General features: G+C 38.2%; 1 protein-coding gene across 2 annotated transcripts in view; it reads right to left on the bottom strand.

Moving 5' to 3' along the window:
• LOC150076557 (calcium-transporting ATPase sarcoplasmic/endoplasmic reticulum type-like) overlaps window positions 1–14,429 on the bottom strand; it is a 346,227-nt gene that overhangs the window by 87,006 nt on the left and 244,792 nt on the right. For both annotated transcript variants that reach the window (XM_090387973.1, XM_090387974.1), the window contains exon 20: window positions 2,487–2,707. In XM_090387973.1, the coding sequence (XP_090244099.1) occupies window positions 2,487–2,707 (221 nt within the window). The remainder of the gene's footprint in view (window positions 1–2,486; window positions 2,708–14,429) is intronic.

Here is a 14,429-nt window from a genome sequence, read left to right as displayed (position 1 = left end):
AGCTATGGGGGCGAGTAGCTCGTGTCTCATTGCCAATCTATATCTACACCATTTTGAAAACAACTTCGATAAAAATATCAATATGTTCAGATATATAGATGACTTAATTGTGTTCAACTATACTAACTTTCATACAGAAGCAGTTAAACACTACCCGCAGGATTTGGTTCTAGAGGTCACTAACAAGAGTGACTCTTGTAAAGCTGCATATCTGGATATAGACATTCATATTAAGAATAATAACCTAACTACCAAGGTATTTGACAAACGCAAAGAATTCAATTTCAAAACTATAGACCTAACCAGTTGGGGTACAAATATCTCAATACGTATCCTTAAAAACATATTAGTGACACAATGTATCAGAAGATTATATATCTGTAATAATAATAGTGATGTTATAGACGCACTGATCGATCTTAAGCATAAATTATTAGATAACAGTTTCTCACATAATTTCATTATGAAACATATGAGTACTGCTTTGTCCATAGCCCTAAAAACATACCACGATAATCTAAACCAGTTGGATACCATGGAAGCTATTAGGCATACCGTATATTGAATTATATGTACGTGGTACTGTCTTAAAGGAATTATTATCTGGTATAGTTTCTCTGTTTAAAAGGAATTATTATCTGGTATAGTTTCTCTGTTTAAAAGGAATTATTATCTGTTTTATACATCGGTATCTATGGAGCGAGTTGTTTACTAATTAGCCTATGTATATACATACTAGATACTGCTGCATAAACACGCTATATATAGCTTACGCCTTAGAAAAGTGGTACCTATGTGTTTTTACAGTAGGAATTAATTCGTTATATTTTACTAAGATTTCTCTTCGACATCTGAGAATTATTGGTTTTGTTTTCTCTACTATAGAGGGCGCTATTATACTTTTGGTTCATCCCAAACTTGGCTATTATTGGACAAATCTTAGGTGGCGCAGTATACGCGGCAGTTATAAACGTCTTGTGCGTTAACCGCAGGCGTTTAGTTTTCCCGCCTTGGGCCACGGTAATGTATGTTAGATAGATTCTTTGACGGGACTATACTGGTTCTATGGTATTACCTCCTTTGTTTAACGCTTTACATAAAGTTCGCCACTACGTGATATTTTGACGTTAGATTTATAGTAAATTATCTTAAGAATTAGCCATTCCGTTTTTTCCGTTCCTTTTCGCATTCTATTGATATATTTTACCGGCTCTTACTACTTAACCAGGATCCCTACTATTAGGGTCGGGAAGTTACACTCCCGGTTTTATCCGATGTATTATCGATAAATTGCTTTTCCTTTTCTTTTTCACTTTTATCTATCCTCTTGCCTTATTTTTTTCATATCTCACGAACTATTAGAGTAATTCGAGGGGGAGTGAGGTACTATTGCTTTAACTATACTGCTTTCCGTTCGCCTTTAGTTAGCTAAATTAGCCATTTTCAGCAAATATTGTTCAGCAAATATTAATAATTTCTCAGTTGTGCTTATAATGTTGCAGTGATCGGTCGGGCTAAATATCATCCAGCCTGTATTCTTACAAATTATGGTTAGACATACCCCCTTTTTGGACGGCTAGATTTATACTGATTTATAGTCTTTACTATAACCTAATTTTAAATTAGATGAATTATCCATTATTATGGAATTTTGGTTTTGGCATACAGGCAGATGATAACAGAAACCGATGGCTCAGTCTAACATGGGTTGGTTATTTTGTAAGGGTTTAGCCCTCGACAAAGTCTCTTGCAAAATGGGTTTCCCATGTAAGGCTTATTATGTTAACTAACTTAATATTTTATATTTTTTCATGTATTTTTTCATGTATACTGGATGTACGGTTGGCCTGGGGCTACATCGATTTTCAAACTATGGAGGTACTTACATTACACTATAATTTATTCAATTTGGACATACCTAGCGTCCGATGTAATGTTCTATCATTTGATGGCATTAATCGGTTAGTTCTATATGTAACACTTAATAATTTTATATATTTTTTACAATTTAAACTCTGTAATATTTGGATTCTATATATATATATATATATATATATATATATATATATACTAATGCCTAAAAATGAAGGTAATTGGTTTACTCTATCAAAAATATATACTATGTGCTGTGATCACTAAAAAAATCATCCACAGCACACAATGTCAAAAGTTTCTCACATGGAATTCACAAAATCATTGTATTCAATGAATTGTTGTAGCTGCCATTTGTCTTGTACACAGAACTGTCTTCACCAAACTGTCATCACATATGATGAATTATCATGCAGTGAATTGGTGTGGACCCATAAGTCAAAATCTTTACCTTAATGGGTAGCATGCAATAAATATATATTTATACATACTCACTATAACATAACATATCAGGAAAGCAAAGAATGAAATGTACAGCAAACAAAATAACAAAAGGTTAAAGCTTTATGAAATTAAATATATAATAAAGAAACTGTTCAGAAATATTTACTGACCTTACTACCTCACCAACATTGGATGATATCAAATAACGAATGAACTGTTTCATGTTGTTATAAATGGCACGGCCTTCTTCTACAGCTGCTACAATAGTGGAGAAATTATCATCAGCCAACACCATTTCAGAAGCAGATTTAGCAACAGCAGTACCAGAACCCATAGCAATACCAATTTCAGCTTTTTTTAGTGCTGGGGCATCATTTACTCCATCACCAGTCTAAAAATTCATTAAAAGGCAGATTTCAATACCAGTTTAAATTATTTTATACCCAATTACATTGCATTTTATACTCATTATATATTTAAAATAATTATAATAATTATTATATTGTTTAATATAATTATACATTACACTGAAAGCACATTATCAAGAACAAACACATAAATGGTAACAAGGCATTCTCTGAGGTAGCTAAACTAGTTTATTTTAGAATAAATTGAATATTAAAATAAATTAATTATATTAGAGATTCCATATAATGTTGCATCTCTCTCTCTCTCTCTCTCTCTCTCTCTCTCTCCCCCCCCTCCCCCACCCACTTGCCCGCCCACCATGAGTAAAAAACCAAATAATGGATAGATTCAACTGATCGAGTTGCTACACTGCTGGTGCTGCTGAAATAATGGAATAAAACACTGAAAACTAAGAACTAGATAGTTCTTATATGCATCTATCCTGATGGTTGGAAGCATAAAAGAGATCTAGTTTTTTTATATTCTTCAGTCCCAGGATTAGTACAACTCTAGCAGCAAGGCAACCTTGTTAGTGTAATATTTCAGTTTTCATTTTTCAATCAATAAGAAAAAATACAAAGTAACATTGAAATGTTTAATATATTCATTTCAGTTATCATAATATTCAATTAATTCTAAATACCCTCACCAATCTCATTGTTCTTCTATGCACTCGTTCCAGCAGCTACATTCTTCCTAAAATGAAGCCCACTACACCTGTATGTAGTACTCACAAAATGGTCTGTCCATTGCTTTATACAATGGGATAATCACCTTCTTATCCCTGCTAGCAAAATTCCTGTATATCATTGACAAGACACCATGAGCTACTCTTGCAGGTCTCTTTCATTCTCCACTACCCTGAGTGTAGTATTGCCAAGTTGGTATGTTAATCTGGGGTTACTGCTGCCCATGTGCAGTATTTCTATTTGTTAACATTACTCTTCAATTGTCATTTCTCAGTCCACCTGCCCAACTTTTCTAGATCCTGTTGCAGTAGCGTACTGTCATTAACAACCCTGCCAAACTTTTTTATCATCTGCAAACTTGAACGTTAAGCCTGATATACCTTCAATAGCACTGTTAAATATAGAAAACAATAATGGGCTGAATACTGAACCTTGGGGGACTTTACTAATAACACAGTCCACAAAGACCAGAGTCTATTGAATTACCATCGTCTTCTCTCACTCAACAAACCTTGTCTTACCAATTTGATTGGATACCGTAGTGTGGTCAGACAAGATTTTCAGTTAACAAATTCATGCTGTGTCTGAAGCATGACTGCAGGCTTGTCTAGATGATCCTGCATTACTTCTTTAATCAGTGACTCCATTATTTTCCCCTGAACAGAAGTTATACTAACAGGTCTGCAATTACTCCTGTCACCCTTTGATTCCCTTTTGTGAAATGGAGTTTAATTCACGAAGCTGAACAGACATTCCCTCAGGTATGTTAAGCTGGGCTTGCTACCTGGGAGTCTAAAACGATGATGGAACTGATATTTGGTTGACACATAAGTCAAATGGACCTAAGTTCGGCATCCAGTCGGTCTCCAACAGCCAAATCCTATGCTGGTGGGAACTGATATTCAGTTGACATGTAAGTCAAGTGGACCTAAGTTTGACAAAGTCCAGTTGGTATCTGACAGCCAAATCCTCTGCTTGCACCTTCATGATGGTAAGACTATTAGTAAGCCTATAATCACAATGAGGAAGTCCAGAAATACAGCAACTAGTATACTGGAGATGACCACCCAGGTGTGAACCAACGAGATTCAAACTTCCTTACATTTTGAGGGTATAACTACAAAAAGATGTTTGCAGGGCCAGCCACTAGATAGTCACTGGACTGATCCTATTGGTCAGTCCAGTGAATAATCCCAATTCAGGGAATAAGCTAGTGTATAATCTCACTGCCTCTCCTCTGCCAGATAGTGACTGGAAGTAGCCTGAATAGTGTGCATGCAGGGGGGAGGGAGGCTCTGTTGAGGCCACGTTATGTCATGAAGCTGGGTACACTCTTGCCATATCTAAAAATTTCATTACTACACACAGTATGCCCCCCCCCACTTAATCTTACTACTAAATACATCAGGAACAGTCAAACTAATAGAACAAACTTACCTGGGAAAGGATCTAAACCTCCCAAACATTTCCTCGTTCATTTCACAAATACACATGGTCTCAGTACCAATTTCAATGATGCCCATTTCCACTCACAGTCTGCCAAACCCTATGTACTCTTTCTGAGAGAATCCCATTTATCAGTTGATTCACCAACTACCCATCTGAGTTATCCAAATTTTTCGCTTTATTCCTTCAGCTTCAAAGGTGATATTGTGCAGTAGTCCAATCTGATACTCCCTGTCAGAGACTTAGTAATTAGGAATCTCCTCTTTTCGATTTTCTTCAGCTTAAAATCTCTCTCTCTCTCTCTCTTTCTCTCTCTCTCTCTCTCTCTACCACATTCTGTCAAATTCATCTATTGCCTCTATCCTTCTCACATTTACACTAATCACTTAGAACTCTTTGACTTCCTCTCTTTGAAATTTGACTTTCTCCAGTCCAACTTTCCTAACAGTGAGGTAATTTTCCTTGGTGATTTTATTTTTTTCACAACTCCAGCTGGCTTCTGTTTTCTAGTCATATGAACCCAACTGGTTGAGATGCTAAGGCTTTTGCAATTATTAATGACTGTTGGTTGTTGTTATTTGGTTTTTAGAAGCATTAGCAACTACTTCCATATTGCTCCGGGGATATGCAGTGGTCATCCCTGACCTTTCCGCATCCTCCGTATTTCGTGGTCACGGGCTCAAACCCCAGTCTAATCAAGAAGCGTGTGTTACGCACTACCACTCCTGCCCACCTCGTGTTGTTTGGGATTACAAGAATGCAAAAGGGTATGATCTGCAAGATTTCTTTTCTTCTTTTCCTTGGTTGGATTACTGTTTCAAATCTTTTGATGTCAACATTTGCTCAGATGGTTTCAGTGAAATTATTCTTGTAGAGATGAAACCCTTTATCTCATATTCCACCTTAAAATCTTGTCCTTTATCTAAACCATGATTTTTCCAATAGATGTGCTAAGGTTATTTAAGATAAGAATGTTGCATATCGCAATTGGCTTGTATCAAATTTCCAGTTTCGTTTTCTGCTTATGCCAAAGCTTGCAAACCATCTTCTACCATTCTCAGTACACTACGTTTAATGCCTCCAGTGGTCTTCCATCAAAAAGGATGTCAGAAGGATTTTAAACAATCTTGATGGTAAGAAAGCTCCAGGTCCTGATGGTATTTCTCCACTTGTTCTCAAAACCTGTGCTACTAAGCTTACTCCTGTTCTGTGTTGTCTTTTTTTCACATTCTTATTCCAAAGGTGTTTTCCCTTCTGTTTGGAAATTTGCTCATAACCAGCCAGTTCCTAAAAAGGGTGCCAAATTCCTCCCATTGCACTCACTTCTACTCTTTCTAAAGTAATAAAGAAATCAATTAACTGCCAACTCTTAAACTATCTAGAAACCTTCCATCTGTACAATGATCACCAATATGTATTCCGTCAGTGCCGATCCACTGGTGATATTCTGGCTTATGTTAGCCATCTATGGATAAATTCAATGGAAAAGTTTGGTGAAACTCGTGCAGTTCCTATTGACATTTCAAAAGTGTTTGATTGTGGTTGGCATACAGGTCTTCTAAACAAGCTCCCATCTTATGGTTTGCCAACTGTTTTTTGTAACTGGGTATCCAGTTTTCTCTCTGAATGCTTACTGTGAGTGATGGTAAATCACTCACAGTAGAGTGATTTACTGAACCTCAGGGAGCTAGTGCTCCCTGAGGTTCAGTTCTTTTGCCCACTCATTTCCTCTTGTATATTAACAACCTTCTTACATTGACCAGAAATCCTATCCATAGTTTTTCGGATGACAGCACATTGCATTCCACCTTCCAGTTTGAGAAACCTTGCTCTGGACAAACAGCTTAAACTTCTCAAATATCCAGTACCAGTTTCTCAAGGGCTGCTTGTCCGGGAATTCTACAGTGGGGTAAAGATAACTTAGTTGATTTCAATCCTTTTAAAACTCAGTCCTGTCTTACATCTTGCAAAAAAGAATTCTTCTGCTCCTACGCCTGTCATTGATGACAAGATCACACATCTCTATTGGTGATTACCTCTACTTATAATCTCTCTTGGCATAAACACATCATAAATAGCAATTCTTCTGCATCCAAAAAAACCGGTTTTCTCTTTAGCTTTCAACGTTATTTTTCTTCCAAACAGCTGCTCAGTCTGCACAAATTGCAAATCTGCCCTACCACAGAATATTGTTCCCACATCTGGGGCGGTGCACCCAAAACCTCTCTCAGGCTTCTAGAATAAACAGGGCAGTTCCATTAATTAATGACCCATCTTTAACAAAGTCTCTCCACGTTGTTTCTGCTGCATGCCTTTCTATAGACACTTCCATGGCATTGTTCTTCTGAATTGTCTTATATAATTCCCCCCTCTCTCTCTCTCTTCCAAACCAGTCCAAACATGTGTTGCAACTAGTCAACATCCTTTTACTGTCCAGCTTAAAACTCACAGAACTAACTTTTCTTCTTTCTCATTTATTCATTCAAATTCCGTTCTCTGGAACAATCTTCTTTCATATGTATTTCCTGAAAATTACAATGCACAAAAATTCAAGTCTAATGTTAACAAGTATCTTTTTTCATCTTCTCAACCTTCAACCCACACATGGTACTAAGTACTATATAATATAATAAAATCTCCAGTTCGCAGGGACCTCTCCTCAATTTAAGGATGATCTCATAATTATGGCTAAGGGTTTGCTGATTTCCTTTGCTACATTCCTTAATATAATTTGGCAAGTCCCATCTACCCAGGTGCCTTTCTTATGTTTAACTTCAACAATTTCTCTTCCACTTTCCTCTTAGTTGTTATTATAAAATCATTTAGCTACCTGATAAAGTTTGATAACCCTTTGACATCCACTTCCCTAAAGAATTCTTCATGTGTGAATGTAGATGCAAAATATTGATTGTTTGTCAGCAACCTAAGCAGGATCATCAACAGTCGAACCATCGATATTAAGTGGACTAATTCGATTCATCCCCTTCCTTCTAGTGTTTACATAAGTAAAGAAGTCGTTGCTGTTTTTCTTTGCATGCTTTGCAAAGACTTCTTGTAATCTGCCTTTGCTCACCTGACCTCCTTTTGTAACTTGATTACAGATTAGTTTATATCTACCATAGACTTCTGCATCGTCTAATAATTTGCATGTATCCCAACAAAGCATTTTTCTTTCCTTCCACAAGTCTCATTAGTTCATCTGACATTTATTTAGACCTATACCTTGAAGAGTATTACAGTGACCAATTATAGTTGGTCACTCTGTAAAAAACAGTGATATACAGGAACTCCCCGACTTACATAAGGGTTGCGTTCTGTGGAATGCTACGCAAGTCGGAATTTCCTCCATGCTTGTGCAGCACTCACCACTGTGCTCACTGAACTGATTGAATCAAAAAAGAAATGTTTGACGAACATGTAAATAGAATTATTTATTGTATTTATTCAATTTTTTATCTCATGTGTAGGAAAAATTACAAAAGCGTGCAATTTAAAAAATTTAAAAATTATATTACAAAAAAAGAGAGGAGACAGGCATAACATCAGTAAGTTTTACCTCTCGAGCATCGTTGCCAGAATTGGCTCTTCAGCTGATAAGTATGCCACTGCGGAGGTTGAGGGCCGTGGAGATTTAGAAGTGGTCGGCCGCTCAACCTTATGAAAGAACATACTAATGGATGACTGGATAGTGGCTTTTTTCTTTTCATTGTAGATTTCTTTGTAGCAAGAAGGATCCATCTTCTCAAACCTCGTCATTGCCGATGCAATATCATGAAATGGCATTGCCATCTCTCTGGTGATGACGAGTCTCAGCTCTTCATTTGGTTCATCTTGAGCTTTGTCAGCATTTTCTTCTTTCACTATCACTGCCTGAAAGTCGATAAGTTCTTCATTAAATAATTCCTTATCTTCCTCTATTAACTCCTCCACATCTTTGGCATCAACCTTCAACTGAAGTAGCTCTGCAACCTTTACAATCTTATCTGTAACCTCTTCATATGATTCGTCTTTTTCAAATCCTTCAAAGCCTTTTACGTGCTGTGAGCATATTTTCTTCCATGCAACTTTTAGTAATTTCCGCCCAGGCGTTATTAATGTTTAAGATGGCCTTGTACATACTGTAAGATTTCCAAATTCTCTTTATGTAAATTTTTCTCATTGTCTACTGCAGACAATGCCCGAGCAAATGTTTTGCGTAAATAGTAGGCTTTTAAATTTGAAATAACACCCTGGTCCATAGGTTGGATGAGTGAAGTCGTGTTTAGCAGTAGAAATATGACTCTCACGTTCGAATTGAAATCATATAGAAGTGTAGGATGTCCAAGAGCATTATCTAATAGAAGCAAAATCTTGAAAGGAATGTCATTGTCTCTACAATATTTTTCAACCTCGGGAATGAAGCAGCATTTAAACCAATCCTCAAAGAGAGATATTGTTATCCATGCTCTCTGGTTCGATCGGAAATGCACGGTTAGGGTTGTTTTATTGATGCCCCTTAAATGCAAGAGGGTTTCCCAAATGGTACACAAGCAGTGGTTTTAATCTGTAATCTCCAGCTACATTAGCCCCAAGCAAGAGTGTGGCCCTATCTTTTGACACCTTGGAACCCGGCACTATGTTTGATCTGGCATTTTTTTTCCAATACAGAGCAGTCTTGTCAGCGTTAAAAATTTACTGCATTGAATCATCAATAATTGCCTTCATCAATAATTTTTTTCAACACATCACAAAATTTCTCTACAGCTGCAGAATCGAAAAGTGTGTAATATGCAGTGAAGTTGCCAGTGCCGACTTCATTGTATACTTTAACGTCGCGGAAACCAGCGCGAAACTTGAACCTATTAAACCACCCAATGCTTGCCACAAACTTGGGTTGGAGTTCAGCGTACTTATCCTTAATATCTTTATAAATACTTGTTGCTTTTGTGCTTGAATGGTCATTAGACTCAGGGGCACTCGCTTCTGAATTTAATTTTCCATCCATATTATTAACAGCTGTTCCATCTTCGATATAGCACCTGAACGCTGTTTTGTGATCACTGAAGATCTTAAGTGCGTTGATCCTTTGACATGTTCTTTTATACGTGCACTGTCCTTTAAAATGGTATTCACTGTTGAAGCAGTGAGATCTAATTTCCCTGCAATTTTTTTTTTTTTTTTTTTGATTTGGTAGTTGTTGGCGCATTGGCTTCTGTGGCCATATTGCACCTCCCAAGGTTTTTGCAGTACTTTGATCCAAGCCCGAGGCGGGAATCGAACCCGCGACCTTTGGGTTGCCGGGCAGGTACTTTACCCACTCGGCTAGCCCGGTCGGCTTTCCCTGCAATAGATGACAAACTTTGTCCTGCTTCATACTTCTTAATCATTTTCATCTTCATTTCTAAATCAATTTTGTTTTGTTTCCTGGCACTGCCAGAACTTGCACTTTCCATTGGTCCCTTTCCCTTCATCATTGTAATAAGTAAATAGGAATAGAGAGAAGTTTCTGAAAATTTGTTTTTTATATGATTGAAGATTTCAGTGAAGGGAACACATTTCACCATAATACTGTAACGTGAAAACCCACAGAATTCCAGTTATCGGGATTATCGAAAATGCAATATTGAGTTTAGCATTAGCATTAGCATTAGTAGAGGCATATGATGCAAGAAAGCAAGCTTATTCAGCATCAGCCAAAAAAAAAAAAAAAAAAACCCTCTCCCATTTCACCCCTCCGTTCGTTCGAAATACCTGTCCAGTTGAGCTTTAAATTTGTTTAGGCTATCAACTTCAACAACAAGTGATGGAAGTCGGTTCCACCAACCAACCACCCGCTGGCCAAAGGCAAATTTCCGCACATCTATCCGACATCCGTCCTTCCTCAATTTGAATTTATGCCCTCTGAGGTGATTATTCTGAGAAAGATGAAGAATCCCATTGGCATTGAGCATGCTCAAACCATTCAAAGCCTTATACACCTCTATCAGATCACCTCGCCGGTGCCTAGTCTCCAGACTCTGTAATTTGCAAAACTTAAGCCTTTCTTCGTAAGAGCAACCCGTTTATATTAGACTGCACTAACAGAAAACTAAATAAACCAGAAAGTGCAAATTGTTTTTTGGTTGTGACCTCCAGAAACGTGCTTTAGAAAAATATCACAAAGGCGTTCAAAATTGATTCTTATAACGGGAACATATGATAACGATGAAAGGGTAGTGCAATTTCCATTATAAATATGACCTTTGAGAGAGATAAATAGCTTAGTAATATAGCAAATTTTAACTTCCAATGACTTGGAATGAATTAAAAAAAAAAAAAAAAAAAAACGTGTTATTGGGTTCAACATTACAATATTTTCAATTTGCACTGGCCAGCAAAAACCTACTTAAAGTCGAATTTCCGTAAGTCCAGTATTACGTAAGTCAGGGAGTTCCTGTACTATGTAAAAGTATTATGAAATCAATCAAATCTTCTTTTCCAACCAACTCTCCTAGTCTGACGTGCTAACAATTCTTTGTAAAGTGATATAAACATTACGTGGGTTGACATTAAAATTAAAATTTAAAGGTCTAAAAAGCAAAATGAATATGGAGCGATTATTCTCTTCGTTCTTGTAGATTGATATTAAAATTTAGAGGTCATGATAATGTTTTCATTGCTGGCAGAGGTATGTTGTTTGTTGACAGAAGATGGGTTGAGCGCTCAATATTGAGACTGAGGGGGGGGGGGTCTGGAACACTACTGTTCTGACAGTGGGGAAGATGTTTCACATTTTTTATAAAATTTATATCGCCTTCACAAAGAGTTGTTAGCGCGTCGGACTAGGAGAGTTGGTTGGAAAAGAAGCATCCTATATCAAAAATAAAGGTAATCCCTGTTGATTTCATAATATAATAGAACATAGGAATTATCGAGCACTTAATAGCTCTCTATTATCAAATATATAAAAGTATAGAAATATCATAAATGGTATAAACAGTATATAAGGAAGTACAAAACTATATGCAATAAAAGAGTATACTTAAATACAATTAAATGAGTAAATTAATCTTAAATAGTTAAAAACAGTTGACATGTGTTTATTGTCAGAGAATATCTGACTGAGTGTATAGGGCTCAGTCACATGGCTAAATTCTGTAAAAGATATACACTCTTCGTGTCTAAAATGTGGACATTCGGTTAAAATATGCCTAATGATTAAAATGGTGGCACAGTCCTCACACATAGGAGGGCATCTGCCCTAAGAAGAAAAGAATGCACAAGACAACTATGTCCTATATGGATGTGAGCAAGAACAACTTCCACTCTACTGTTCCCATGTAGACTAGACTACCACGTTTCAATCACAGGCTTAATCTAATATATCTTGTTTGTGGCCTGTCTGTGCCATGGTTGTTGTCATTGGAAGCACAATATATTTCTGATTACTTGTATAGGAGGGCTAGCAGGTTGCAAAAATTTGCTAATTCAGAGTTTAGCTGTGTACAAATATGATGTGTTTGCACTAACCTGTACAATCTGATTGTTTATTTGAAAATCAAATAAATAATCTCACCACATAATCCCAAAGGGCTTCCTCTACAAGGCTCCATTTCGTAATGAATGTATGTCATTGCCTGCCGAAACTTCAGCTACAGGACCCTAAATATTTGGATCAGCTGCCTCCACCATGACTTATGAGGTGCTTCCACCAAGGCAAAGCGGCTCTCATGTTGAACTCAGGAGTTTGATTCTTATCTCTGTTTATTCCAACGTTACCCAGACCGTCAGAGAGTCTGAGCATTATCATACCAGGCAACAATGTAAGTTTACAAATTTAGCACGTGAGTCCCACAACTCTTGTTACAACAGACTGCTCACAGTTTGTATTAAATTTGAGTGATAAACACTTATCTGCACAGCAATTGGATTTACTCACCCTGGGAATGAAGTTTGCCATTCTTCTCCACAGGCCACCCATCACTGAGATTGCATTGGGTGTTGAAGCGTCACTGACACGCATCCCTGAAGAGGTGGCAAATACAATTCACCTAAAAACCAGCGATCTTACATCATGCTCGCCCGGTCATCTCAAATCTCAGTTGCCGACAAATCTCTGCTCTCAACACATTGAAACAGGATACTTCTATTGTCGTCCTTCCGGCAGACAAAGGGCATCGAACAGTTGTTTTGAACGTACCTTTCTGACTACGAAGCGAAAGTCCTATTACTCCTATGAGACACTTTTCTACCAACCAGTAATCATCTCTCCTGCCAAGACACTGGAACAATGGGAGTCCAAGGTAGCCTCGTTCCACAGCTGGTTTCGGTCAGGGAAAGTTACCAAATCCATACGCTGGCGTCTACATGCCTCTGGCTGCCAGATTCTGCAGTTTTATGGACTGCCAAAAGTCCGCAAGGAAGGAGTACCTTCAAGACCTATCGTCTCCTGTTGTGGTTCACTGACTTAAGAGTTATCTAAGTTCATCTCGAGCTTACTCCCTCCCCTAGTGGGCAAGACCATCATTACCATTTCTAACAGTGGAGAGTTCCTAGATCAGATTCATACCCTATTCATCTTGGATGATCAAGCCATGGCCTCATTTGATATGGTGTCTCTTTTCACTTCAATCCCAGTTGAATTGGCCATCACATGTGCCAAGGAGCTTCTGGACAATGACCAGGTCCTGAGCAACAGAACTTCTCCAACTTCACAGGACATTTGCAACGCCCTTAGACTGTGCTTGACTGGTGGGGCCGTCATGTTTGGTGACTCCATTTACCAGCAGATACACGGTACAGCCATGGGTTCCCCGGTTAGTTCGGCAAACATCGCAATGGAGGAGTTGGAGATTCGCACATTTATGGGTCTACCAGATCCCATTGCCTTTTGGTGTTGCTACGTGGATGATGTGTTTGTGGTCATTCCCCAGGAGTAGAGCAACCAACTTTTGCACCACCTTAACTCTCTGTCACCTTTCATTCAATTCACCATCGAACTGGAGTCAGACAATACTCTTTCATACTTGGATACCCTTGTCCGGCACAAGGGCCTGTGTTTGAAGACAACAGCCTATTGCAAGTCAATGTGTGCTGGCCAATTCAACAACTAACAGTCAGCACATGCACGCAGCCATCTTCTCGGAACAGCGCAAGCCCTACTAACCCAAGCCTGGACCCACTCTAGTACTGCAGATGAGAGATGCATTGAGATTAATAGGGTTAAGAAAGATCTCATGAGGTGTGGCTACCCCACCAGTGCCCTGGTGTGACCTACAGACCCGTGACCACATAGCGACCCACAGGACCATGCGCAGTAATGCTACACCTCGACTGCCTTTATCCCATTCAACCCGAACCTATCACAACAGATTTCTAGAGTCTTAAAGGCTCACTGGATAAAGTGCTTACAACTCCCGAGCAGGAAGTTGCAACCCCTCATCTCAAGAGTTAAAACATCAGTTTCCCCCCCCCCCCTTGCTGCGGGGTGAATTAGTGCCATGACTGCTACGTTGGGGAAACTGGCAGAAGGCTCAGCAGTTGTGTTTCTGAACACGAAAAAGCTATCTGTTTAGCGGACATGGAGCACTCAGCCATTGCTGAGCACGTCTG

Source organism: Mastigoproctus giganteus, chromosome 13 (genome assembly GCF_048544385.1).
Source record: "Mastigoproctus giganteus isolate SK-2022 chromosome 13, ASM4854438v1, whole genome shotgun sequence".
NCBI lineage: Eukaryota > Metazoa > Arthropoda > Arachnida > Uropygi > Thelyphonidae > Mastigoproctus > Mastigoproctus giganteus.
This window is presented reverse-complemented; position numbering and strand designations above follow the sequence as displayed.